This window comes from Nelusetta ayraudi, unplaced genomic scaffold, assembly GCF_046127955.1.
Source record: "Nelusetta ayraudi isolate G7.1 ecotype Tasmania unplaced genomic scaffold, CSIRO-AGI_Nayr_v1 ptg000011l, whole genome shotgun sequence".
NCBI lineage: Eukaryota > Metazoa > Chordata > Actinopteri > Tetraodontiformes > Monacanthidae > Nelusetta > Nelusetta ayraudi.
Genome location: NW_027466061.1, coordinates 25,428,825 through 25,456,563, shown reverse-complemented (window position 1 = coordinate 25,456,563; position 27,739 = coordinate 25,428,825). Strand labels below are relative to the sequence as shown.

The 27,739-nt window shown below is 50.6% G+C and overlaps 4 protein-coding genes and 1 long non-coding RNA gene across 6 annotated transcripts; 3 read left to right on the top strand and 2 right to left on the bottom strand.

Moving 5' to 3' along the window:
• The first annotated feature begins 103 nt into the window (after positions 1 to 103).
• wdr33 (WD repeat domain 33) lies at positions 104 to 11,543 on the top strand. Its single transcript, XM_076022145.1, has 21 exons — positions 104 to 324; positions 2,046 to 2,265; positions 2,342 to 2,410; positions 3,097 to 3,201; positions 3,350 to 3,445; positions 3,872 to 4,023; positions 6,460 to 6,557; positions 6,754 to 6,880; positions 6,982 to 7,136; positions 7,288 to 7,366; positions 7,451 to 7,561; positions 7,682 to 7,776; positions 7,872 to 7,958; positions 8,541 to 8,680; positions 8,758 to 8,913; positions 9,004 to 9,669; positions 9,760 to 9,817; positions 10,081 to 10,378; positions 10,468 to 10,628; positions 10,748 to 10,927; positions 11,060 to 11,543. The coding sequence occupies exons 2-21, from the start codon at positions 2,062 to 2,064 to the stop codon at positions 11,200 to 11,202; spliced, it is 3,180 nt and encodes a 1,059-aa protein (XP_075878260.1). The 5' UTR covers positions 104 to 324; positions 2,046 to 2,061; the 3' UTR covers positions 11,203 to 11,543.
• Positions 4,181 to 10,801, bottom strand: LOC142885556 (uncharacterized). Its single transcript, XR_012926306.1, has 2 exons — positions 10,717 to 10,801; positions 4,181 to 7,441 (listed from the first exon to the last, which is right to left on the bottom strand). It is a non-coding gene; the product is annotated as an uncharacterized LOC142885556 (long non-coding RNA).
• Positions 11,544 to 11,677: 134 nt separating the features above from the next.
• sft2d3 (SFT2 domain containing 3) lies at positions 11,678 to 12,888 on the bottom strand. The gene has a single exon (XM_076022146.1). It carries the CDS (start codon positions 12,784 to 12,786, stop codon positions 12,097 to 12,099), a length of 690 nt encoding a protein of 229 aa, XP_075878261.1. The 5' UTR covers positions 12,787 to 12,888; the 3' UTR covers positions 11,678 to 12,096.
• Positions 12,889 to 13,232: 344 nt separating this feature from the next.
• LOC142885555 (dual specificity protein phosphatase 18) lies at positions 13,233 to 15,003 on the top strand. Its single transcript, XM_076022147.1, has 2 exons — positions 13,233 to 13,474; positions 13,761 to 15,003. The coding sequence occupies exon 2, from the start codon at positions 13,770 to 13,772 to the stop codon at positions 14,418 to 14,420; it is 651 nt and encodes a 216-aa protein (XP_075878262.1). The 5' UTR covers positions 13,233 to 13,474; positions 13,761 to 13,769; the 3' UTR covers positions 14,421 to 15,003.
• A 199-nt stretch (positions 15,004 to 15,202) lies between these two features.
• On the top strand, positions 15,203 to 27,498 carry pex5lb (peroxisomal biogenesis factor 5-like b). Of its 2 annotated transcripts, XM_076022142.1 has the most exons (14): positions 15,203 to 15,495; positions 20,007 to 20,102; positions 21,044 to 21,161; positions 21,794 to 21,994; positions 22,726 to 22,825; positions 22,918 to 23,005; positions 23,223 to 23,321; positions 23,626 to 23,739; positions 24,319 to 24,462; positions 24,558 to 24,628; positions 24,709 to 24,891; positions 25,002 to 25,167; positions 25,392 to 25,549; positions 26,240 to 27,498. In XM_076022142.1, the coding sequence occupies exons 1-14, from the start codon at positions 15,481 to 15,483 to the stop codon at positions 26,436 to 26,438; spliced, it is 1,752 nt and encodes a 583-aa protein (XP_075878257.1). In that variant the 5' UTR covers positions 15,203 to 15,480; the 3' UTR covers positions 26,439 to 27,498. The 2 variants fall into 2 exon arrangements, with proteins under 2 accessions (XP_075878257.1, XP_075878259.1); XM_076022144.1 differs by lacking the exon at positions 20,007 to 20,102 and having other exon boundaries at positions 15,208 to 15,495.
• Positions 27,499 to 27,739: the final 241 nt, after the last annotated feature.

Sequence of the window (27,739 nt, the reverse complement as noted above, 5' to 3'; positions counted from 1 at the left end):
GACCCTCCATCTCTCCCGACGAGACTCGGAAAGAATCGACGAGACTTCGTTAGAATCTACGTCACTTCCTTACGAATCTTTGATACCATCTAGCCATCACCCACTCTCCCGCCCGTGTGGAGATTCCCAGCATGCTCTTGTGCTGGCACGACTAGAAGAAGAGCCGTCATGTTGTACTTCGCTGGTGGCTAATGTAACAAACTTCGTGAATCTGAGTCTGAGAATAAAGTTTGCGGCATTAATGTTTCTTCAGAGAAAGTTTTACCGGGGGAGTTTAGGCCGTTAATGACAGACAGATAGCTAATTCTGCAGCGGAGACTGTCGGTGAGTTGTCTGAGCTGCAGCGCCTTGTTGTTCCGGCAGCACTGGGCCGCCGCCATTTATCTTCGGCTAGCAAACACAACAAATACCGTCGAACGACGGCGATGAAGTCATCCACACTGCAACTGTGTTAAACGTAACGCTGCGGCATCAATTTAATCAGTAGCGAGACCCTTCCTGCCAGGGTTTACTGTGTGCTTAGAAGCTAGATGTTAGCCTGTTAGCAAGGTTAGCTGTGTATGCTAGTTGCGTTAGCAGGAGCATCTCGGGGTTTAGCTCGACTTCAACCCGATTGGATCTCCCACACGATAGCCGTGAACACGTTGTGCCGTGGGGTTCCCGGTGAGCCTCTGCGTCTGTCCTGCTCAAACTAACAGTTAGCATCTCTGGTTAGTTAAGTAATGTACGGATAGGGACTCCTCGTGTTGTATCCTTGGAACCTTTGTCATCATGTTTTGTCATCGTGTTGTTGACAGGCGGCATGTGGAGATGTATGATGTGTGGTCAGGTAGTTCAGGCAGGTAGTTGTAATACTAGAAAACACACTTGTGAGAGAGTTGTGCTGGTGTGACGCTGACGAGGCGACTAAGATTAAACGGCACACAATGGTTCTAAACACGATCTCTCCTAGAGCTGCATTAATTCTGACAGCATAACTCTGTACAGTAATCTTTCCTTGGACTTTAATTTCCTGCAGTCCAAATACCAATTTACCACCTGCTCACCTTCCAGGGTCCTTATAGACAGTATACAGGGTCAGTCTCAACTATGGAGCTGTCTTATTGATTCCTGGGGTGTCTAAACTAAGCTTTAATCTAATAAACATAATAAAACGTGATGGATCCTTGATTTTTTAGGATGATTTAAAACTAAAGTAAAGTATCTTATAATCAGCCATTGGTGCAAAACCATTCTGGAGATGCTTCAGTTTATTTTGGAGTTGTAAATCTGTGAGTAGCAGAATCAGCAGCACCCCTGTGTATTTAAACTGACCCAGTTTAAAGAGAATTTTTCATTTACTTTTTGTGATTTAGATTTAGTTTTTTTTATTCAGTGGTTTACTGACGGTAAAAATTGTGTTACACGAAGCAACTGTTATAATTGCATTTAGTAGAATAGAAGTGATAATGATAATGATGATGATGATAATGGTCTGAAGCCAAACCACGACTGACTCCTCCACAAATGCACCAAGAAACTAAAAACTAGTACTTGGATGCTAAACCAACTGGATTGATAAATTAAGTATCTGCACCCCAATAGTCAACAGCATCTGATGAAGCCATGTGGTCGTATATATGATTTATGTTTTTTTTGTGTTTTCACATTTGAAACACCAGTCAGTTTAGCCTAAGGACAAGTTCATACCCAGGTATTTGTTTCTCATTTCAGCCTTATGCTTGCTTATGCTAGTTTGTGACTTCCTGTTTGCACAGCTCTTGATTGAACCGTGCTGCAGGTCTTGTTTTCAGGTTATTGTTCGCCCATTTGGTTTTCGTTTGGGATGATCCTGCTGGTTCTTCTGAAACAAAGAGATGTTTCTGTCAGTTCAAAGAGAACCGCTAGCCTAGCTTAGCGTGCAAGCTGAAGGTGTGTGTGTGGACGATGTTGATGTTTCGCAGCTTCTGCCACCTCTAACCAGGTGTTACCTTTTCTTGGATGTTGAATGAGCAGATCAATCACCCCCTTGTCAACCACTAACACACTGTTATTCTGTCCCACAGTGAACGCAGTGTCACCATGGCGACAGACGTCGGCTCGCCGCAGCGGTTCTTCCACATGCCGCGTTTCCAGCACCAGGCGCCGCGGCAGGTCTTCTACAAGAGGCCCGACTTCGCCCAGCAGCAGGCAATGCAACAGCTCACCTTCGACGGCAAACGCATGAGGAAGGCCGTCAACCGCAAAACCATCGACTACAACCCGTCTGTCATCAGACACCTGGAGGTAGGCTGCCACCGCCGCGCTCAGCCGAGCCCTCGCGGGACCTGCGTGTCACTCACGCGGCTGCTGTTTTTTGCAGAACCGCCTGTGGCAGCGAGATCACCGAGACCTCCGCGCCATCCAGCCCGACGCCGGCTGTTACAACGACGTGAGTGTGCTGCTAAGAGGTGTCAGTGAACGCCTCGCCACCCAGGCTGGATCGGCTTCTGAGACTTCTGAGGGCCTCTCTCAAGATGCTCAGCCTCTGTGTTATTAAGAGCGTGGGAACAACGCCATTAATTGGGCTTTTAGCAAATTCAGTAACACAATAATATCAAAGGCAGCACAATATAAAAACATTATGAGAGCTTTTCCCTGTTTGCCAGCAGTCAAAATGATTTTCACCGGAGCGGATTTAATGTTCCAGTGTTGTATCGAGGGTGGCCATTGGCTGCCCTGCCACATGACATGTTTGAGGTTTACACTTTCGCCTGTTGCATCAAAACACTCAATCAAAAAAGATTGTTGGAAAACGGCAGTGTTAATATATAGGAATTGTTCTGCGCTTCTCGCCTGACTGGTGCCAGTTGCATTCTGGGACACAAGCTTACTTGCGAGTGGACTCGAAGTTTAAACTGGGAAAAATGGGAATTCATCCTGCCCTTTGCTGATGTTGGAGTCTGGGAATGAGAAGAGTAGAGGGTGAAGTCAGTGTAGTCCTCTAAGCCATCCAGAGGGCTGTCTCCCATTGTCCTTTATGATTTCTTAGTGATTTGCTAATGAAGTGTAAAAAAACAAAAACTGACTGATAAAGTGTTCACGATGTGACTTGTTGTCATCACGTCTTCATTGCAGCTGGTTCCACCTCTGGGGATGTTGAACAACCCCATGAACGCCGTCACCACCAAGTTTGTCCGAACTTCCACCAACAAAGTCAAGTGTCCTGTCTTCGTTATCAGGGTGAGGTGTGTGTGTGTGTGTGTGTGTGTGTGTGTGTGTGTGTGTGTGTGTGTGTGTGTGTGTGTGTGTGTGTGTGTGTGTGTGTGTGTGTGTGTGTGTGTGTGTGTGTGTGTGTGTGGTTGACTTACTGCTCTGTGTTTCTGTGCAGTGGACTCCTGAAGGCCGCCGGCTGGTCACTGGAGCCTCGAGCGGAGAGTTCACGCTGTGGAACGGACTGACCTTCAACTTCGAGACCATTTTACAGGTAAAGGCCCAGCTTTGATTTTTATTACTGCTGATGAACTGTTCACTGCTCTGTGGGGTGACGGGCTGATGGGGTTTCTCTGGGACTCTCACAAACTGCAACGGCGGCAGTACTCCAGTCAGTCGTCAGGGGGAGCCCTCGTGCCTACACCCTGTGTGTGTGTGTGTTAGTGAAATTTGAGGCTCTGGAACGAGACGTATTTACCCTGTACTGTCCATCTAGCAGCTCTTACTGCTGTACAATAAGCGTTAACAGTGGAAGAGCACAGCTGTCTGGGGAGTTTTTATAGGTCTTTTGGAGAGATGAGGACAGAGTGTTAGACACGGCAACTGTTCGTGTTGCAGAGACACTTGAAAACCTTTGACCTCACCAGTGAGGAAGTCAAATGCTGAGTGGCTGATGACGATCTGACTCCTCCCCCTGCAGGCCCACGACAGTCCGGTGCGAGCCATGACCTGGTCTCACAACGACATGTGGATGCTGACGGCGGACCACGGCGGCTACGTCAAGTACTGGCAGTCCAACATGAACAACGTCAAGATGTTCCAGGCTCACAAGGAGGCCATTAGAGAAGCCAGGTTTCTACCCAATCTCCCACTCTCTGTAGTTAATCCCGGTCTCTGCTGCCCCCTGTCAGCCAGGCAGGGGCACTGCCTGCCCCTGTTGCTGCTGCTGTTGTTGTGCTTGGTTAATGACAGATGTAAGTGTGTGCTGTTGCAACACTGCAGTGATCTGTTGTTGATGAGCTGTTATCTGTTAAATAAAGTCATCACTCATTGGTTATGAACTGGTGTGGGCGGAGCCAGTGCTTTGGGTGTAGAATAAAAGCCACTCTGACCAATAAAGTTTTTTAGCAGATTTCAATAAAGTTTAAATGTGAAGTGAATAAAGGAGCCCTGGCTCTCACTAGATGTTTTAAATAAAGGTTTGAATTCAACATGTTCTCAAACTCCTCAAAATCCCCTCACCCCCGTAAACTGACACGCCCTCAAGCTAGAGACTTAAACACTTAACTCCCCAGGATCTACCTGCACAGCCATCCAGCCTAGATTTATAGCCCCAACACACACCTGGAGTTACCTCCAGTTACCTCCAGTCACATGTCACCAGTTCTGATAAACACTAGTGTTTGTTTTCAGCGACTGTAGATGTAAACTCGACACGTCCTGCGTCACCTGAAGTGTCCGTCAGTTCAGCACCGTTGCCGCACAAAGCCCACGCTGGTGATCTGCAGGCCGCCCCCCTTTCACGCATTGTTTAGTCGGCCGTTTGCTGGTTCATCCACTATGTCCAAGTTAACCCCCCCCCCCCCCCTCTCTCATGTTACCGGCATTGTACCGCTGTGTGATTGGTCCCTTCTGCTCAACCTCTGGTTGCAGTCAGTTTGGCAGCAGTAACCGCTGGCTCCTCCGTGTTTGTAAAGGGTCACATGATGCGTACAGCACGCTGACGTCTCCTCACTGCTTTACACTGAAGCTCCTGGAACTGAACAGTGTGATGTCACCAGTCTGTCACACCTGATACACCATGGTGCTGTTCTGAGCCAGTCCGAGTCCTTCCGAGTCCCCAACCTGGCAGCCTCAATTTACTGCACTGTGGTTTTGTCAGCACACAGCTTTTATGGGGAAGGGATGTTTATCACATTCGCTAATCTCTATAAAATACTCCTCAGTTCCACCTCCTGTTCAGCCTCAGTCACCTCACTGGAAGAGTCCCCCAAATTTTTACATCATTTCAGTTTAATGAAGTTATTCTGACTTAAATCACCTAGAGATTCTGTTCGGACAGACAGAGACTATAGCTCAATTCTTTCACTGGTCAAATGATGAAGAGGACCTGCCATCCACCTGCAGTGAAAATAACCCTTTTCTAATAATTCATCTGATAAAAAAAGAACATGCAGACATATATGAATGCTGTGAAGAGCAGCCAGTTGTATTTTGTTTTTTTTGAAAATCAAGACAGTGTTATACAGCTGCCCACGATGGTTTGAGTGTCAGTAACCAGGCTGATTCACAGGAAGTGTGAGCTGGGACTCAGCTGTGTGTGTGTGTGTGTGTGTGTGTGTGTGTGTGTGTGTGTGTGTGTGTGTGTGTGAGTGACAGTCAGAATCATCAACCGATTTGGATAAAAAAATAATGATATCAGGTTAGAGCCCATTGCTTGTGTTTTGGTTTTTAGCTCTGAGACAGTATTTATTTATTTTTTTTCCGAGCCTCAGCAGGTTCACTGTCCTGACTGGACACACCTGTCCAATCAGAGCCATTCAGGTTCCACACTAACAGAGCAGTAGTTTTACCGTGTGCACTAAATCAAAGTAAGACTTTGTTTGCGGTAATGGTCATGGAGACTGCGGGTCTCTGCCCTGGCCACCAGGGGGCAGCCTTATCAGGATTGTGACTGGAGGCTGCTGACATGATGTCTCCCTACCTGTCAGCTGGCTCATGCACACGCCTGTTCAGCCAGACAGTCGCAGATGATGTCACAATTGATGCTGACCAGGATGTTGCAACAACACTGTAGAAATTGATTTTGCACCCGTGTCCCACAATTCCTCTGTGATGGGGCCTGGGCTTGGCGCCGTGGCCCAACATGGGGTCCGCTGACCACCACAGAGGAAGCAATCACGTGTCCTCCGCTGCGACGTCACTGGTTGAAGTCGGCCTGCTGCTGGCGTTTGACTGGTTGTTGCACTGATATTCCAGTAGGTGGAGACATTCCCCTGGAGACGGCAGGTGGGGGGGTGTGACAGAGTGTAGGTTGAGTGCGTGCTTCAAAAGTTTAGACTGATAGGGGAAGAGAGTGCAGCAGAGAACTGGAGCCCTGAAATCTCAGCGTCACATCATGATTGAATTCAAACCAGGTTCAGGTTATTTCTTCACCTGCTGTGTTTGATGCTCCGGTCCCCTCTTTAGCATCCATTTTAGCTGATATCACATCCTGTGAGTGACTGCGCCCAGGCTGGATGTGAGGGAGGCTGCTGCAGTGACTGATTCTAGGTTTGTCTGGTCCAGTTTCTCCCCAACAGACAGTAAGTTTGCCACCTGTTCGGACGACGGCACTGTGCGGATCTGGGACTTCCTGCGCTGCCACGAGGAGAGGATCCTCCGAGGTACACGCCACCGACCTTCACACCCGTCACCAGGCGCCGAGCTGCCTGGGCGGTCCATCCTTTCTGAATCAGACCGTCCCGTGTTGAAAATGCCTCCATGCACCATGTTGCTGTGTTGGCGTGTCATCACTAAAAAAAAAAAAGATGTGTGGGTGAGTACGATGTGATTAGTGACCGGAGCTGATGGTGTGTTCAGGGCACGGCGCCGACGTCAAGTGTGTTGACTGGCACCCCACCAAAGGCCTGGTGGTCTCCGGCAGCAAGGACAGCCAGCAGCCCATCAAGTTCTGGGACCCAAAGACGGGACAGAGCCTGGCCACGCTGTGAGTCGACAGGAAGTCAACCCTGGGCCCAGGACGTCCTGGTCCTGCACGTGTTTCCAGACGGGGTGGTTCTTCCACTGACTGAGTGTTTGTTGTCTTAGTCACGCCCACAAGAACACAGTGATGGAGGTGAAGTGGAACCTGAACGGGAACTGGCTGCTGACGGCGTCACGTGACCACCTGTGTAAGCTCTTCGACATCAGGAACCTGAAGGAGGAGCTGCAGGTCTTCAGAGGGCACAAGAAGGAAGCCACAGGTGCGCTTTTGGTCCCTGCAGCGGTCCATTGGTCCGTCGGCTGCTGTCCAGGAATAACATTGTGTGTGTGTGTGTGTGTGTGTGTGTGTGTGTGTGTGTGTGTGTGTGTGTGTGTGTGTGTGTGTGTGTGTGTGTGTGTGTGTGTGTCCAGCTGTGGCCTGGCATCCTGTCCATGAAGGTCTGTTCGCCAGCGGAGGTTCCGACGGTTCTCTGCTCTTCTGGCACACCGGGTGAGGACAAGTCCAAGTGCTTGTCATTGTGCTGCCATGTCATTGGCTGGACGGGTGTCAGCTGACAGCTGTGGTCTGTTTCAGGGTGGAGAAGGAGGTGGGGGGGATGGAGATGGCCCATGAGGGGATGATCTGGAGTCTGGCCTGGCACCCACTGGGTCACATCCTGTGTTCAGGCTCTAACGACCACACCAGGTACACACACACACACACACACACACACACACACACGCCAGCGCACACAAGCACAGTGCTACACAACATATTGATGAGTGATGCGCAGAGATCAACACGTGACTCCTCAAATGTCCTCAGCAAATTCTGGACGAGGAATCGTCCCGGCGACAAGATGAGGGACCGCTACAACCTGAACCTGCTTCCTGGAATGTCTGAGGACGGGGTGGAGTACGGTGAGCCTCAGGAGGACCAACACTGTGCCATCACATTTACCTCTGTGCGTGTCAACCTGTGTGTGTGTGTGTGTGTGTGTGTGTGATGCTTTCAGATGACGTGGATCTCAACAGCGTGGCCTCCATCCCTGGGATGGGCATCCCAGAGCAGCTGAAGGCAGCCATGGAGCAGGAGCAGAGCAGTAAGTCTCAGCCTGCAGCCACCAGGACCTATAGCTGCACCGTCAGTGAAACTATTTAGAGAGGTTTTCACAACGCACCATCATAGACTTTTCTTGGCTTCAACTTCTTAAAGCTGTGAGAAACGTTTTAAACATGAGACATGTATAACAAGGGTGGACAGTATTGCATTGTTTAAATACTTCTGCCACGTATGTCCCGACTATGCAACCAGTGAATACGTGGTTTTCACACAATGTCACACAGCTGAAGATGGAGGGAAGGAAGGGAAAAGTAGGTTAGTTGCTGAGGAGAAATATGGCCTATGGCGAAAAAAAAAAATGCAGATTAGCGTAGTTTACGGTTGCTCCAATGGCTGTAACTGATCTAACTCCATTTCTACTTCCTGCACTCCATCTGAATTCACGCCACCTTCATGCGTCATTATAACCATGGCACTGAAACCCAGCAGTAAAAAGAGAAAACAGATGGTGTTCTGCAGGGTTCAAGATTTGTCCCCGCTGAGCATTTTTGTGCTTCCAGCACCGTCAGGATTTTATCTTTCAAATCTTGTCAGACATAACTCAGATACTGCTTGTCTCCAGGTAAAGAGGTCGTGCCTGAGGTGGAGATGTCCATCCCCGGCCTGGACTGGGGAATGGACGAGGTAATGGGTAAAGACACTAAGAAGGTCCCGCAGAAGAAGGTCCCGTACGCCAAACCCATCCCAGCACAGTTCCAACAGGTAAAGCACTGCCACTGGGCGTCACGGACACCTAAACTGCTAGCAAACCCTGACGCTTTTTGGTCAACTCTTCACAGGCCTGGGCAGAGAATAAAGTACCCATGATGCCCTCTGGTGGGGAAATGTCCAAAGACCGCAAGGTGGAGCAGAAAGTGGACATGAAGAAGAAAACTCAGGCGGAGATTGAGCAGGAGATGGCGGCTCTGCAGTACACCAACCCCATGCTGCTGGAGGTTAGTGTGACAGCTACTACGCTGTTAGCATTGCTGACATTATTGAGTGTTTACAGTGTATTCTTATGGAGTTTCCTGTTTTTGGTACAGCAAATGAAGATGGACCGGATAAACCAAATGAACTCAGAAGGAAACATGGGCCCCTCACAGGGACAAGGCCCGATGCCCCCCTTCTCTGGTCCTGGAGGTCCTGGAGGCCCAGCACCTCCTGGCCAGCAGGGATTTCCACAAAACATGCCTCCTCAGCAAATGCCCAACAACATGGGGCCCCCAATGGGCCCTGGTGGCATGCAGTCTTCATTCATGCCTGGACAAATGGGGCCACCCTCTGGACCTCAGCCTCACCAGGGACCCCCGCAGGGCATGATGGGGCCACCAGACATGCAAGGACCACAAGGAATGCAGCGACATCCAGGCCCACCTAGGAACATGGGTCCCCAAGGGCCTCATGGCATGGGGCCCAGAGGGATGCAGGGCCCCCCAGGTGGAATGATGGGCCCTCCTTCCAGAGGAATGGGTCAAAGAGATCCACAGGGTCCTCAGGGAGGCATGATGCCATCTCAGGGCAACATGATGGGCCCTCAGGGTCCCATGCAGGGTGGGATGATGGGTGCTCCACCGAGGCCCCACGGCAACATGCCAAACAACTATGGGATGGGAAACATGCACGGACCGCCAGGAAACATGCAGGGGGGTCCTGGCAACATGCAAGGACCCCACGGAAACATGCAGGGACCCCCGTACATGCAGCATCAGGTGGGTGGGCGCGGGACGAGTTCAGGGGCAGTTCCGGATGAGATGAAAGCTCGTTCTCACCCTGGGATTCATTGTCTAACCCTCTTTCAGGGCCAGAACATGGGGCCAGCGATGCATGGGATGGGACAGCAGGGGCCCAACAGCAAAGGTAAGGTTACAGAAAGCTAAATGCTGGTAACAGTTCTCCAGCGTTCTCTCTTAGGTTCCGCATGCTTAAAACACTTTACACTTTGGTGTCTCCTAGGGTGCAAATACTTCAGACTGTTGAGCACTCAAATCCAAAAATGGGATGTCTACATCACTTTTTGGTAGCTCATGTTGGCATGCTAACAAGTCCTGCTGATGAGCTTCCATTTGCGCATCAGATATGCTATATATGACACATATAACATCTGTCGACTGCCTTCACAGGAGACCCCCGGGGGCCGCCAGCTAACCACCACATGGGCCCCCCTGAACGACAGGGCCCCGGAGGACCGGATCAGGGCTCAGGCTACTGGGGGGACAACCAGCAAGGTCGCCGTGGACCACAGGACTTTGATGGGGGTTCGGACTTTCATGGCAGAGGGGATGACAACTGGAGACCAGGATACCAGGGTGGAGGGGGCGGGCACAGGGGGGGAGGGCACCGGGGGGGAGGCAACGGAGGAAACTGGGGCCCTGAGGACAGGTTCGGCGGAGGAGAGTTTAGAGGGCGGAGAGAGGACAGGTAAGCGTCTCCCCAGTGTCTGATGGCCGAATGTGTGTGCTGGTGGCAGCAGTGAAAGAGATGTGAACTGGACATGCTGGTTATTTCAGGTTCAGAGGGGCGGGGCCTGGTCGGCCTGGCACTCGAGGCTACTCTGATGACTATGGTAGCCAGGAGGAGGGCTACGATGGCCACGAGGAGATGGGGCGGGGTTGGGAGAGTGGAGGCAGGGGGAGACCGCCCCGAGGAGGAGGTCCCCCCAGGGGTGGAGGTGAGGGGACACGCACACATCGGTTCTATCACAGGCTTTTATTTTGAAAAGCAAGGCCAAACTTGAACCACCCCGGTTCGACACAGACCCTTATTGTGGCGGGTGTCTTCTGTCTGTAGGTCACGATGGTTATCGGGACGGTCAGCAGATGCACGATGGGTCATCCCCAGCTGGTCGTGATCGCCCATCCTCCCTGCAGGGGATGGACATGGCGTCGCTGCCCCCCAGGAAACGGCCGTGGCAGGACGGGCCTGGGACAGGAGACCCGAGAGAGAGAGATTCCACTGGCGCTGACGGAGGTGAGAGCCGATTATTGATCCCTTGACCATCGGTCAGGACCAGCTCCCCAGCTGATATCACAGGAGAAAATTGCTGCACTGTCCCTTTAAGAGCTCATGACCACCGCACCACCACCATGTCTCACCATGCAGGTCGCCCCCCTCCCAGGGAAGAGGGTGGCTACGGCCCTGGTCCTGGTGGACGAGGCGGCTGGGGTCCTGGCGGAGGACCGGGCCCCAGGAGAGGAGGACCAGCACCCAGGGGACCACCGCGGGGGGGCATCCGGGGCCGGTAGTCCCCACAGTCAACAGGAAAATCCCTCAATCCTTTTCTCCCTCTGGTCCTCCCACAGACCTGGAAACCCTTTGAGAAAGACTCTTGGTCAAGCGACACATTTGAGTCCCCGTCTACTCAGGGGTGTCTCATAGTCACTAGTCCAAATTGACTTGGTGTGTGACGTCACACCTGAGCCGACCGGTAGATGCCAGCGAGTCTCCAGCTGGTTTTAATGTAAAATACTGTCTGTTCATTTTATTCACAGTGAACACTTTGTCTGCAGCTCGTTGCTTTTTGTAAAAGATTTCTATGTTTGTGTTTCCACTGAGGTGAACAATAAAGATTCACACTTCAACTCAAGCCAGTGATATATGTGTATGTGTGTTTAGGGGATGGGGGTTGGACAGACGAGACATTGCTGCTGGTGATGGCACTGCTGGGGTGGGGTTGCGAGGATTAACGTGCTCTGTCCTCAAAAAAACTCATGTGAAGCATTTGGGTGTTTGGATTTTATTATGTGGTTATCCAGTTGTATTTGAAATATTTTCGGTATAACAATAACAAGAAAAAAAACAAAACCTTATCCTGACAAGGGGCAGAGGTGGCAACAGTCCCCCTGGCGGTGAACCAGGTAAAGGCCAACATTTTATCAACAGACAGAAGATAAACAAGGTTCACCTTTTAGTCACGCTTGAAACTTGTTTATCAGCTCCCTGCAACTCGGCATTCAGAGTTCATGTGACCCACTCGATCGGGATCCAATAACAGTCAATACCCTTCATTCTGCGGAAGAACCTGGATAAGTCTGGCACTTCTACCGGAACCGGAACCAGCAGTTGCTCCACCGGTTCCCAAGACCCTGTGAGTTTCCGGCCCTGAGAGTTGAGTCCGGTATCCGTGGCCCTGTGTCTGCTCAGATCGGCATGCTTTTCCCGGTGACGGTCCTTTTAATAGCGGATGCCGCCAGTCCTCCCATGAAGCGAATGCCGGCGCTGCCTCCGGGCAGCAAGGACACCGCACAGCCGACGATGACGGTGACCTGCAGGGCAGCTCCCAGCGCCGTCAGCACGGTGCTGTGGAGGCTCAGCGCCGCATACAGTGTCCCGCCCAAGGCGCACAGGTAGACGGCGGCGCCTGGTGAGGTGGGCAGGCCGGCGGCCAGTTTGCTGGGTCCACGGAGCACTGCCACCGCCGCGATGGCGAACAGCGACCCGAGCGACCAGAGAAGGGCGAACTTGCGGGCGTAGAGCAGCAGCAGCGGGGCGTAGAGCGCCGAGAGTCCGAAGCACAGCGCGGAGAACGACACGCACACTGCGAAAACCAGCAGCCGCTGCCGCCGGCTCATCCCCGGCAGACAGGGGTCTGGTTCGGCTGACCACGGCCAGGAAAGGCCGCTGCCTCCTCCGGAACTCTGACCGGACTGAGTGCTACCCCGGCTTCCAGACCAGGGGCTTGACCAATGTCCGAACCAACTTCCAGGTGCTGGCTCCGGCTCGCCGAGCTCCAGGGCGATGCTGGAGCCTGATTGGGACACCGTTTTGGCGCCGCCGCCGCCTTTGGACTGGGCCAGGTACTCCTGAAGCTGTCGGTTCAGTTGCGCCATGACAGAACTAGGATAACAAACAACCGAACTTCCTTCCTTTAACTTCCGCTGCTGTGTGTAAACTTCCGGCTGCTCTGCGATGGCAACTCTGTAGTGCCCCCCTGTGGACAGAAGATGGATCACACCTGTACTTGTGAACAGGTTTAACACATTTTCTGGTTATTTGCCTTAAGCATGCTCTAATTTATTTGCAGAAACGTGCATGATTGCTTGATTGCTTGATGAATCGAATTGAATTGATTGAACATTGAAGTTGTATCAACAGCTTTAAAAATCAATAAATGTGCAGCAGTGATTGAAAGATTAGAGACAAAAAACTGTTATTTAGACACCAGACCACCAGTATTATTCTACCTCAATCATTTCTATCAAAGTCAATTTTTCTTTGAAAACAGAACCTGGATAAATTCTAATTCTGAAACTATGATTACTTCTTGTAAAGCTGGGGGAAAAAAGTGTAAATGCGTAACTACTGCTGCGTTCGTAGTGCGTTTCACCACATCAACCCATAGAAAGGGTGTTTAGGTTGTTCAAAGTCTTATTTTGGTGAGAGTCACATGACCTCAGCTGTCACTCTAAAATTAACCCTCCAGTTGATTGGCTGTCTGACAAACCCACACCACCGTCTAGGGTGTCGTGTGTGTTCTGTGCGGCATCAGAGGAGGAAACAGCCTGAACCAGAACGAAGGTAGAGACCAGGTAACATGCCCGCATGTTGTTGAATTGATTCTCTGTTGTCTTTGTGAGAGTTTAGCTTTGATTATTTTAGCACAGACGCCACCAGGGAACCAATCCCTGAACAGCTGCGGGATTTACAAAAATAAACGTGGCAACAATGTGTTTTTGCATTTGTAAACTGAAGCTGCACCCCATGGGACCATCTGCCACTTCTCTCCTCCGTGCTAAGCTAAACTAAGCTAACTATCCAGTGGATCCTCAGTAGCGCCTCAGAACCCGTGTGTGTTTCCTCGCAGGCTGGCGTGATGTCCTTCTCTCAGGTCACGCCCACTCTATTCCTGGGCGGGGCTGAGGCACCTCGCAATGCTTCGCTGGTCTCGAAGAAGGGCATCACACTGATCGTCAACGCCACGCTCAACCACGTCAGCCCCGCCTACCCGGGCGTGGAGTGTGTGCGCGTCCCCGTCCCGGACCTGCCCAGTGCCCGGCTGGGCGACCACTTTGACCGCGTGGCCGAGCGAATCCATTCCAACCGCACAGGGGGCACGCTGGTGCACTGTGCAGCCGGCATGAGCCGCTCGCCCGCGCTGGTGATGGCGTACCTGATGCGCCACAGGGGCGTGACATTGTGCCAGGCGCACCGGTGGGTCCGGGGCAGCCGGCCGGAGGTGAGGCTGAACGCCGGCTTCTGGGAGCAGCTGCTGCACTACGAGCGACGGCTGTACGGCAAGAACACCGTCAGGGTGGCTGCGGTGGATGAGGGGTCACCTCCGAGGTCACGGATACAATGGCAGGCCACGCCAGCTCTGACGCGGCGGCAGGTACCCGAGTCTTCACTGAGGACACGCACACCAGTGATGTCACGAACCCAGCGGAGAGGAGGAACCAATCATGGTGGCATTAAAGCACCCGAGAGCAGCTGCTTCTCGCCACCTCGCAGCCGCATTCTAAGATAACAGCTACAGCTACTCGCGTGGCACCTGTCTTTTTGGCAGCTAACATGTTAGCTGCCAGCCAACCAGGAACTGTGGCCAATAAAATTTTGATAAATTGCAGTCAAAGTTTTTTTTTTCTTTTGGTCTCGCCTGTCGGTAGTGGCGAGTCGACTCACCAGGATCGTCTTGTCTTCCCTTTTGTTATTGTGTTCACATTCTGGTTCTGACCGTGTCAGACTTCAGGTCCACTTCAGGATTGCTGTGGATCTTGGGAAATTCTTAAATGCTCAATGGGAATTCTACCCACCTATGTCCCAACTGGCTAAAACAACATAATGTTGTTGTTTTTTTGTTTTTTTTAAAACTTTTTTTTCACAGTTTTTCTTCAGAATTCCAGCGACAGAATCATCCCACACTTCTTTTACGTGTTGACGTGCGAGCAATTCGTCAGTGTAGCACCTGAATGTCGCTGCTCTGCTGGCATGGTGTCTTTGTTATTGTTTGTTGATTAATGGTTGTGTCAGTTTCTTTTTCAGATTTGGATTTGTTTTAAGTTGCCTACTGAACTGACTTTGGCAGCAAAGGACAAAAATATTGTGGAGAACATACCACTTGCTTTAAATTAAATAATTATTGTGTAGCTGAATAAATAATGTTATACCAGGAATGTAAAACATGTCAAATGCTGTTGTTGTGTCTTTGCTCTGTTTGACAAGAAGAGAGTCATTGTATGAAAGAGATGCTCCCATGGACCACTCATGCTGATTGCACATGCTCCCATCACATTGGGGGAGGAGACTGCAACAACTCTTATTGTGAAAAACCCGAGCAGGAAGTAGGCGTGTACGGCTCGGACAGCTGATGTCGGAGCATCTCGGGACGAGCTCGGCTCCGTTCGGTTTGTTGTCGTCCCGCCCTCAGTGGAGCGGAGCGGAGCGACATGAGAACCGGAGCTCGCGGCGTTCGGCTGCTTTGGCGACGGATCGGCGGGACGGACCGGAGCGGAGAGGCTCCTCGTTCTTCTGTGGGCTGAGAGGCCCGGACAGGCACCGAACAGCAGCACCGATCTGATTCCGGAGACATGTACCAGGTCCAGGTGAGTTTCACCTGGTGGCTACACTAAACACCATCAGATGATCTTCGCTTTTGATTACTGATCAGAAATAAATGATCAAACCTCCAACCAATCAGAGTTCAAGTTTCATCAGGGGTAAATTTACATTTGTGTAATGAAACTGGGCGGCTGAAAATATTATTTGTTATTTTTATTTATTTATTCATTCATTTCTTTTTACTAACAAATTATATTAAAAAAAAACAACCCAAAAAACAACAACCTTAATGTAATTAATCTGCCGCCATTCAGTGGATTAATCACCATTGTGTTCAGTCAGGTCATGATTGATTTTAATCGAGATAATTGAAGCGCAGCCGCCGATTTTCATATCTGATTAAAGTTCCACATTGGAAAGGTTCCTTCCGGTTGTTTGGCCGATTTGTCCAGGTCTTCTGGTGTCTGATTTCCCTCGATCATCATGTTCAGCACCTCACTCCTCATCCAATCAGCAGACACACTCGCCCTGCGGAGTGATACGTATCGGAAATAGATCTTCTCCCAGTCACGAGAGCGTGATCTTCAGTCAGACTCACGCACTCCTTCCGACTTCCGGACCTTCCATGAGCCATTGTGGAAAGGCAGAAGGTTGGTTTGAGCCCCCTGGTGTTGCTCATAGGGAAGAGCATTGCCTCCCTCTTTTGTCACCTGATCCGGTTCAGTTTATTCCTCTGCTATCTTGAGACAGAGAGGAGGAGAGTGATGCCACTTCCTGTTTTGGTCCCACCTCCTTTGCAAACCTAGCTTTCTCGTTTCCTCTTGACTTGTATCAATACAATTGAACAGATGCTGAGACAGAACACTGGTCCTCCAGGAATGATGGATGGAGGGATGGATGATGATGATGATGACGATGACGATGATGATGATGATGATGATGATGATGATGATGATGATGATGATGATGGCGAGATCATGGAATGATGGATGGCTAACTTGATTATGCTGGATGATGATGATGGATGTGAATGGATGATAATGATGATGGATAGATGAATGATTGAGGATTGATGATGATGGTAGATGATGGATGGTAGATGATAGATGAATGAATAGATGATGATGGAGGGTGGATGACTAGATAGATGATGGATGGATGGTTGATGATGATGGATGTGGATGATGGATGGATGGTTGATGATGGATGGATGATGATTATGATGGATGGTGGACGAAGGATGAATGAATGGATGATGAAAGTTGGATGATGGAAGGATAAATGGATGGATGGATGATGATGAAAGTTGGATGATGGAAGGATAAATGGATGGATGGATGATGATGAAAGTTGGATGATGGAAGGATAAATGGATGGATGGATGATGATGAAAGTTGGATGATGGAAGGATAAATGGATGGATGGATGATGATGATGAAAGTTGGATGATGGAAGGATAAATGGATGGATGGATGATGATGAAAGGGAGAACAGCCCTTCGGCCAGTTTTGTCGGCGATGTGGGAGAAGCTGATCGGACGTGAGGTGGAGATGCAGAACAGTGCTATCATTGTTCTGTGTTTCCTTCACGTTCACAGTCAGGTGGGGGGTTTATAGGGACACCGTCAAGTGACCTCCACCTGTCACCTGCTCCCCGTGACTGTGTGCGTGCAGCCAGTGGGAGTGGAGCTGATGATTCAGACCTCCTGGAGGAACTGTGACCTCTGCTGCCGCCTCACCTGAGTCATCAGTTCACTTCAGTGTGTTGCAAGTCAGCGGGTCGACGGTTCTGGCCTGCAGTCTGTTACACAAAGTTGTGAATGCAGCAGAAACCTGATCGGGTCCAGACGTCTCTGACGCTGCTCTGCGTCCTTGTTGTGTTTGCCGTCAACGATCCGTCGTCGTCCCGCGGTGTCGTTTTAGCAATTGCTGTGGCAGAATGTGTTTGGCTACAGTAACAATTCCAGTGCTGCAGTGAGCTCCGTTAGTGGTGGCCGAGAGGTTGGACAGATGAGCTTGTGATTGGAAGGTTGCTGGTTCGAATTCCCAGACCAACAGGAGATTTGGTTGGGGAAGTGGCCAACTGCTTTTCACCAGTACTGAGGGCCTTCGAGCAAGGCGCCTCGAGTCCTGGTGCTCCCCGGTTGCTACACTGTGGCAGCCCACTGCTCCCACTATGTATGCTGAAGGTAAAATATGAAAAGGGTGAGTCCAATGCAGAGAAACATTTTCCTCAAGGGGATCAGTAAAGTAAAGAGATTTCTTTTTGTACCGCAGCGCTCTGTATGACGATGCTAACTGCGTGTGGTAAAGCAGCGAGCAGTTCTCTCTGCTGGGACGCCGGGCTGCTGGAGGAGAGTTTACTCAGCACAACTACAGGTTATTTTTAGTCCAACAACATTAGAGAGAGAGAGAGAGAGAGAGAGAGAGAGAGAGAGAGAGAGAGAGAGAGAGAGAGAGAGAGAGAGAGAGAGAGAGAGAGAGAGAGAGAGAGAGAGAGAGAGAGAGAGAGAGAGAGAGAGAGAGAGATGTCCATTTATGAGCCATGATGCTAAAGTTGTCACACATGCTTTTGTTGCAATGACAATCCGGTTGTCTTGGCGTTTGTGTTGAAGTGAAGCATTCAGTCAGTGACATATGACTGGATGTGAGCTGAATGTGGTGTGTGATGTGTTCGGGTGCCGTAGAGGCTAGCTCATGGTTCTGCTGCTCTAATAATAAAAGTCTTCTGATGTTTTATTGATGACGCCTGCAGAGCTCACTCTATCGGCCCCGCCCACACCTGACTGCACTCCCTGTCGCGCGCGCGCACACACACACACACACACACACACATGCTTACTCCTCACTACACGTTACACAAGAACTTGTCCTGCAGCTGCACACCCTGCTGGTAGCACTGGAAACTGGTTAGCACTGAGGCTAATAGTAGCCCTGACGCTACCAGCAGAAATGACTCTAATGGTAGCCCTGATGCTGACAGCAGAACTGAGGCTAACTGCAGCCTGGGGTAGAGTTTAGGGGAGGTCCAGCAGATGCCAGATGGTCAGTCAGTCAGTGTCAGTGAGATTTCTTTGTCTCTTCGGTTGTTTTCATATTTCTAGGATGTGACAGAAGGCTGTTTTGGTGCGTTTTGTGGACAGGATAAGAACAGTTTCCTTCTTAGCATCAACTTTTATTGGTAGGTTGGCGTGGAAGGTCAGCTGTGACTGATGATGAGGAGCAGGAAGGTGAAACCACTCGCAGCTTTTTCACACCTGAGTTTCTCCTCTGTGAGGTCAGCATGAGCAGATGTTGTGACGCAGAACCTTCTGTCTTCTCCCGGGTCACTGAAGGACACTCAGAAAAGTCCCTGTAGTTATTATCATCATCACATTAACAACAAATGATTATATATTATTATATCATACAAAAGATAAATATATACAACAGGATGTGAGGAAACAACAGCTTTTATTATGTGTAGTGTTGCAATCACACTTTGTACCTGTAGAAGTGCTGCCATGGAGCGAAGGCCAATGCGGAAAAGATCCTGGATGTATTATAAGAACTGCATGTGGTGCTGCCACTCTGCTGCCACGCTGATTTTTTTCCTGTGACCACCCATTTTATTGCAATGAAAAATACCATGGAGCCCAAAAACATTTTTCCCACAGACAGCAATAATTAAAGAAAGGGCTGTAAAACTTGACTCTTCGGCTCTTCAATTAAACCTGTCTTCAACTGAAAACATGGTTGATTTCTGATATTTGTATTGTATAATTTTAACAAATAACAAAAGTCATGGACTTTTCTATCAAAGAGTTTCCCCTCCTTTGATCTGTCATCCTGTTCTCATAATACTTCCATGGCTGGGTGGTGGAGAACAGTGTCAACAGGACTGAAAGCACAGGTGTAAAAAAAAAAATGTTGTCCGGTTAAGAGCGGCACCTGGAGGCGGAGCTGCAGATGAGTGCCTCACTGCTGAGCCCCTGCTGCCCCGAGGAACTGGAAGATGGCTCAGTGATTCCACCCTTCCGAGCCTGTCCTGGTGGGGGCGCTGTAACCCTCTCCACAAGTTCATGACCCAGTGACCAGCAATGTCAGACTGCTTCCTGTTTCTGGTGCTGCACATTGACAGTCACACTGATGGAGAGCTCGCCGTCATCGTCATCGTCATCGTCATCATCATCGTCATCGTCATCGTCATCGTCATCATCGTCATCGTCATCGGCGGCAGCAGCAGCAGCAGCACCATCATCAGCACCATCATCATCATCATCATCATCGTCGTCATCGTCATCGTCATCATCTTCAGTGTCATCATAATCATCTTCATCATCATTAGCAGCAGCGTCATCATCAAGGGGGTGGATGATGAGGAACAATGATGATGATGAGGATGATGGATGGATGGATGGATGGATGCAGTGTTGAACGGATGATGGATGGAATATGATAATGATAATGATGATGATGATGATGTTGATGATGGGTATATGATGGATAAATGATAGTGATGATGAACGATAGTATGAATGGATGATGGATGGATGAACCCTGTCGATCTGTTGTAGGGGAAAGGGGAGAGGGTCGTTGCCATGGTGCTGAAGGAGCTTCCTGGTAGAAAGGCGTCCTCAGAAGGAAACCCCCTCCTCACCGTGACAACCAAGGTCGGCATGACAACAGCCGTTTGTTTTCTTTTTTACGCTGTGCCTGTTTTTATTTTATTTTTTTGTGTCAATGTGTGATGATGTTTGGATCAAACATTTGTGCGTCTGTGTGTGCGCGTGGATGCGCGCGTGCGTGCATGTGTGCATGCATGTGTGCGTGTGCTTCTCCCCAGAAGCAGGAAGTGAGCTCTGATTGGTTGGATGTTCTTTGTGCTCTTTCACGAGATTAAATTGGAGCATATTCCAGTTGACATGTGGTTGGATTAGGATTAGAACAGAACACACACACACACACACACCCAAAACAACCCACACACACACACACGCACACACACACACACACACACACACACACACTCTTTAAAAATTAAATGTGACCTCAGCCTCAGCAGCAGTTTAAAGGGATTAGGGAAACATAAAAGGAGTCAATCAGTCAGATTTTATTTGGATAAAACAGGTTCACGTTTCCCTCAGAGGGTTTTCCATCATTTACAGATCCAACATTCTCCACCCTGAGACCCTCCAGCAGGTTGAAAAACTGAAAAACCCCCAACGAGAGAAGGAGTATTGTAGACCTGTAGACCAGCAGCAGGTGTCACATTGATCATAGCGGTAGATGACGTTGTTGCCGATGCTTCAGGAATCGGAAAAGTTCCGAACCAGAGGGAGAAACATCGTCCGTTCAGCTCAAGCATCAGCATTCCATCACTTCCTGTAGGATATCTGTAGCGAGCAGACTGTGTGTGCTCAGAGTGCCACACTAGCAGAAGCAGCAGCATCAGCTACCAGAGTGTCTGTGAGAGTAGCCAGCAGGAGGCGCTCTCTCTCTCTCTCTCTCTCTCTCTCTCTCTCTCTCTCTCTCGCTCTCTCTGTCTGGTTAATCTGAGTGTCAGTCTTCTTCTCTGCGCTGACTGGAATCTTTGCTGTGTTTCATCCTCCAGTTGACTCGAGAGCAGCAGGAGAGTCGCCCCCTGCTGAGCCCCTCCATCGATGACTTCCTGTCGGAGAGCAGGGCCGACGCCCCCTCCTCCGTCCCCAAGCCCGCCTCCAACTCAGCAGGTCCACTGCCACTCATCACCTCCTCCTCCTCCTCTGTTGCCTCCTCCTGTGTCCTTGGCTGCCCTCCCTCCATCTGCCACCTGCCTCATCCATTAATTAACCCCTCCTCCTTTTCGTCTCCTCCCGACTTCTCCACCCGACTCCTGCTCCTGTCTCCTCCTGACTTGTCCTACTGACTCCTCCTCTTGTCTCCTCCTGACTCCTCCTCCCACCTGACTCCTTCTCCTGACTCCTGCTCCTGTCTCCTCCTGACTCGTCCTACTGACTCTTCCTCTTGTCTCCTCCTGACTCCTCCTCCCACCTGACTCCTTCTCCTGACTCCTGCTCCTGTCTCCTCCTGACTCGTCCTACTGACTCCTCCTCTTGTCTCCTCCTGACTCCTCCTCCCACCTGACTCCTTCTCCTGACTCCTGCTCCTGTCTCCTCCTGACTCGTCCTACTGACTCGTCCTCTTGTCTCCTCCTGACTCCTCCTCCCACCTGACTCCTCCTAATTCCTGCTCCTGTCTCCTCCTGACTCCTTCTCCTCAATCCTGTCTTCTCCTACTTACTCCTCGTGACTCCTGCGCCTGTCTCCTCCTGACTCCTCCTCCTGATGGACGACTGATCACTCCCCCTCCTCCCCCACCGCAGGTCTGTCCACCTCGCTGGACCTTGTGGACCTCAGCGAGCCGGGCCAGAGCGGCGGGGGCAGAAACAAAGAGCAGAGGAGGCGGAGCCCCCTGAGGAGGAAGGCCGGCTCCCTCAGCCCTCGGCGCCACAGCAGACCCAAGGACACGGATCTGGTCCAGGTGGAGGCGGAGTTCCAGCCTGATAGGATCTCACTGGGTGCAGGTATACCAAGGACACATGTGACCTCTTTAACATATTTGTCTCAGGAGAACCAATCAGGAACAAATGGGCTGAGCTCCAGAGTTAGTCAGTACTAAAGAACACCAAACCACCCTTCTGCCAGGTCCCAGATCAGCCACTCTCATAATTTCACTGTTTGCTTACCAGAAGAAAACTACTTCCAGTGGCAATATTTCACCACTTTCACAGGTGAAATACTGAGCTACACAGAGTTTTACTGTGTAGGTCTGTGACCACCACTTCCTGTGAGGAGGTCTGGCAGTGATCTTTTCACTCTGTCATCACTCTGAGTGCCCTTTCACCTGGATCTTCTGAAATTACATTGCGAGGCATGACAGATTGGTTGACCTGATAGTTAAAGGAATAATGCCATATGTTCAATCATCTGTAAAGGTCACCACACACTCCTGTGTTGTACATTCCAGGTTTGATCTTTCTGTTAGCAAACCCAATGTTTTCAAAATATTACTGCTAACACACCAGATGCAAGTCTACGGCTAAAGCATTAGCAAATTTCTTTTCATTGTCTACCATTATCATAAGCCGCCACATATGGAGGAGACAATGCTTTCTGTATCCATAGTCCTTCTGTTACGTGACCGTAATGTAAATAAGTCAGTGAGTGTCCAATGCCTTGCACATCTGTCATTGTTTGCGTTCAGACTACTTGTATTAAGGGGAACATAAATAAAGTCATTCAAATGTGTCCACAGTCAGCCAGTCCTCTCTCCACCGACTGGGCCAAGAGGACGGAGGGCGTCAAAGTCCCGGCAAGAGATGCTCCTCTCACCACTCATCCAGTGAACTGCTGTGGTAAAAACACCAAACGTCTGGTCTCTTCAGGCCCCCCCACGCCCCCCTACCCCGGGGTCACCCTTCCTCCTCTCACACAGTCTGTCCTTCAGGTGTGCAGAGTTCAAAACGGACGCTCAGAAGAAGAACTCTCTGGATGTCCACAGCCTTGATGAGCTGGACTTCTCCACCCTAACGCAGGTCAGCAGATCCGGCATCAAGCTAACATTGGCTGATAACTCTTTTGTGGGTAACTTGGACAGAGGGGGTTCGAGTTCTGGTTCTGGTTCTGGGACCAATGTGAGGGCAGTTGAAACATTCAGACTTCAGCAGCAGCACAGCGCCCCGAGTAGAGATCACATGGTGTGTGTGTGTGTGTGTGTGTGTGTGTGTGTGTGTGTGTGTGTGTGTGTTCCAGGAGAGTGTGGCGCCCACGCAGCGGCGACGGACTCGCTCGCTATTGGACAGGAAGGCGTCTCTGGAGGACGAGTTTGTGAAGGCAAAGGCTGCTGTAGAGGTACACACACACACACACACACACACACACACACACACACACACACACACACACACACACACACACACACAGTTTTTGCCGATCACAGACCTACACTGGAACTTGGAACTCAAGAAACCTTTCAGAATAAGAACACTGTTCCAAGAAGCACCTCCACCAGTCATTGCGTGCGTGCGTGCGTGCGTGCGTGCGTGCGTGCGTGCGTGCGTGCGTGTGTGTGTGTGTGTGTGTGTGTGTGTGTGTGTGTGTGTGAGGGCTGGTTGATGATCTACTGACGTTTTTTGGATCATTCCATGCATTTCAGTCAGACACAGAGTTCTGGGACAAGATGCAGGCGGAGTGGGAGGAGCTCGCTCGCCGGAACTGGCTGGAGGAATCAGAAGATCAAGCCCCGCCCACCGTCTCACCTGCCAACAAGGTGAGCTCAGAGCCATGACCGCGTCCTCATACTGAGTCTCTGCACGGACGGTCTATGTACCTGCTGCAGCCAATCGGGCGACTGGACATTTGCCTCCTGTTTGACCCTCAATTTCGCACGCGGCAGCATGCACCTCTGCCCGACGATGAGCGGTTATTAATCAAGACAGATTATGGCTGAGACGGATGTTTGTCAGTGTTAATCTGTGGTTTTCATCATGGCCCATCAGTAATCCCGCTGTAATCTCACCCAGGAGATGGAGGTGATGTTAGCACTAGCGTGCTAACGGCACATTTTCCTAAATCTGAACCAAACTTGTCGGTTCCCCATCAGACAGACATCAGCAGGTTTTGCCAGTCGTCCCTGGCTGCTGACTGTAATGGTAACACGAAAGCCGCTGCAAGGAGTTTGAAACAGTTAGAACTCAACTGTCTCCTGATTGGACCTTCACACTGACCCCAGAGCTGCTGCTTTTCACTGGCGCGTCAGCTGGTGAATCGGCTGGAATCCTCTCATTAATGGCTGACAGTTAATAGTTAAAGTGAAAGGCCGCAGTCACAAACCAACTGTCCTGACCAGGGGTACATCCTGGACGCCAGCAACCCGTACCGAGAGTGGCCCAACGCCTTCGCCGAGGGCCAAGAGAAGGCTCGGGAGGGCGACCTGAACGCAGCCGTGCTGCTGCTGGAAGCCGCCATCCTGCAGGACCCGCAGGACTCTGAGGTGAGGAAGCGACCAATCGCAGTGCCGACACAGTTCCAATGACAGTCGGAGACGCTTCTTGTGCCAACGACTCCCGCGACTTCCTGTGTGTGCAGGCCTGGCAGCTGCTGGGGACGACGCAGGCCGAGAACGAGAACGAGACGGCGGCCATCATGTCGCTGCAGAGGTCAGCGTGTGCTCCAGCGCTTCCTGCTGCACCGTCGCAGGAAAGCCATCAGCAGGTCTGACTGGTGTCGTCTGCCGCAGGTGTCTGGAGCTCCGCCCCAACAACCTGCCCGCCCTCATGGCCCTCGCCGTCAGCTTCACCAACAGCAGCATGCAGCGGGAGGCGTGCGACGTCCTGCGCCGCTGGATTTGCCACAACCTGCGTTACAAACACCTGCTGCAGGTCGGGAGGAGGAGCCAGAGGCGCCCGCTCGCACCCGGCAGGTAGAGCAGCTCCGCACGACCACCAGGCGGCGCCACTGTGCTCACAACACTCTCACGTGTGTGTGTGTGTGTGTGTGTGTGTGTGTGTGTGTGTGTGTGTGTGTGCACAGCTGTGAACTGCTGGACGTATTGCAGCTCTTCCAGGAGGCGGCGCTGTTGAACCTGGACTGTGTGGATCCGGACCTGCAGACTGGACTCGGAGTCCTGTTCAACCTGAGCTCCGAATTCAACAAAGCTGTGGAGGCTTTTACCTCAGCGCTGTCTGTCAGGCCACAGGTTACACGCACGCACGCATGCACACACACACACACACACACACACACACACACACACACACGCACACACACACACACACACACACACGCACGCACACACACACACACACTGACATTTTTCCATGAGGGCGGTTGTAGCTGTAATACCGATCCCAGACAGCAGGGGGAGATATTTTTCTTCACTTTGAGACTTTGCAGTTTTAACGCTGACAATGGTGTCACCAGGACTACCTGCTGTGGAACCGTCTGGGCGCCACACTGGCCAACGGCGACCGCAGCGAGGAGGCGGTGGAGGCGTACACTCGAGCCCTGGAGCTGCAGCCTGGATTCATCCGCTCCAGATACAACCTGGGCATCAGCTGCATCAACCTGGGGGCGCACAGGTGACGCAGTCAGCTGACTCAACCGGCCAACGCATGGTGGAGCGGCGAGGAGTGGGGCGGAGCAGGAGGCACCGGGTGTTCTTAGGGCCGTCCCCCGTAAATAAAGTTCACTTCAGATAAAATGTTCCCCCCCCACTGTCGTCACTGATTGGTGCTCATTGGACGCTGTGTGACAGGGTGGTGTTGTGGAATTAATTTGTCACTCATCAGAGGTTGGTTTGCTAGACAAAACAACATTTATTCAAGCTTGAGGGAGCAGGTTCAATAGAACACAGAGTATTCTGAAGAATTGCACACCCCAGTGCGCGTGCCTTCCCTTCTTACAGGGTTGAACACAAAGCAGAGTGCACACACAAACAGGTGATAGTCATGAGCACCTTTAGCTCGGCATCAACATACAGGCTGCATTGATTGTCAACGTGAAGGCTGCATTCGTGAAGCTGCTTCTCATGCCAGTGTCAGCCTGTCTTGCATGTGGATGGGAAGACAATTGAGTGTGGCCCCCAGGGCGTCTGTTTCAATAAGCAGTTTTGATCAGGACGGGAACTAAGCTGTAGCATCCCCAAAACCCAGCATCATGCGGCTTCACTGGTGCGGACGTTAGTGCAGACAAGACATCATACATGTAAATTGTTATTTTCCATTACATTAGAGTCTTGATTGACAACTGAGCCCGGGTCTCTCCTGCAGGGAGGCGGTCAGTAACTTCTTGGTGGCGCTGAACCAGCAGAGGCGGAGCCAGCGCTGCAGCCACCAGCAGATGTCGGCCAACATATGGGCCGCGCTGAGGATCGCCGTCTCCCTGATGGACCGGCCGGAGCTCTTCCAGGCCGCCAACACCGGGGACCTGGACCTGCTGACCAGGGCCTTCGACCTGGGGGACGTCTGACTGGGCAAGGGTCCTCATTGAACTGGAGAGGGTCACATGGGGGTTGGACGCAATTTTAGAGATTAAAGAAGCCATTTCAGCCCCTAAAGGGACGGTTCACACATTGTAAACTCCACCCATCTGCTTGTCATCAAATAGTTAATCAACTCTGGTCGGCCCTTAGCCTGTTTGCCTCTGAGCTAGCCTCTCATCATGGAGAACTAGTTCCTCACGAACTTTTAGCACTTTTTCTCTTTATTCCGGGGCGAACTGTCCCTTTTAAAATGGATTGTTTTGGCAGAGAAAGAGCGGGAAAAGCCATCATCAACATCTCAGGAGTCTTTTACTCTGAAGGAATCATCCTCTTCCTGTTTTTCCTCTTTCAAATCTCTGGAAGCCATAAAGCGTCGCAGCCGATTGACCATGTGACCTCACAGGTAATCATGTGACTCTTACGATAGCAGGAAGTGGCCCCACTCAGTGTTTGAGGTTTTCTTCTCTCGTCTCACTTTTGTCGCTTTGTATAGTCGGTCCGCTCCCACATTTCCTACCTGTCTTTGTCTCAGGTGAATCTTCTGATCCTCCCTTGAACTGAGAATATCCAATCAGATTCTACCCATCTAACTCGTTATATATTACTATAATATTAATACTATGATATTAAAGCTTTTATTAATGAATTAGAAATGCGCAATTCAGCTCATTAATCGCTGACGGTCTTACTTTGTTACCAGCAGTTAGAGCTGGTTTCCTGTTTCTGTGGGCGGGACTTCACTGATGACCATTTATAAACAGCTTTAACAATTATTTTGTTGCAACGTCTGACACCATCCAGCTGCTCCGCCTCCATTCCCAGTCATGTTGTGTTGCTGATGCAAAGTGTAGCTTTGGCCACAATTCTGCTTGGACCAGTTTGGTCTCTCGGCTGAGATCAAGTAGCGAGAGTAACTTTGATAAGAACGTAGACACGCCTGCTGTCATCTTCCCCTTGAGCTGATTGGCTGACTCTCTGTATATACCTGTACAGCTAATAATCACATGATAACCGATATTTTAAAGAATAAATGACTGAACCTGAAAATCTTATTGTTTCATCAATTAAACATAAACTCTGTTCTGATCTGTTAGCACGCAAAGGCTAACTGGCTTTTAAGCTAATGTCTAAGCATGTCGGATGGAAATGAAAATAATGCTTGAGAAATGATTTATGCATTTAGCCTGGGCTCATAATGAGTCACGTATTGTTGTAGATGTCGTAGATGTGTAGATGTAGATGTCAGTCCAGTGATGAGGTAGAAGAAGGAACGGGAGGATTTAAAAAC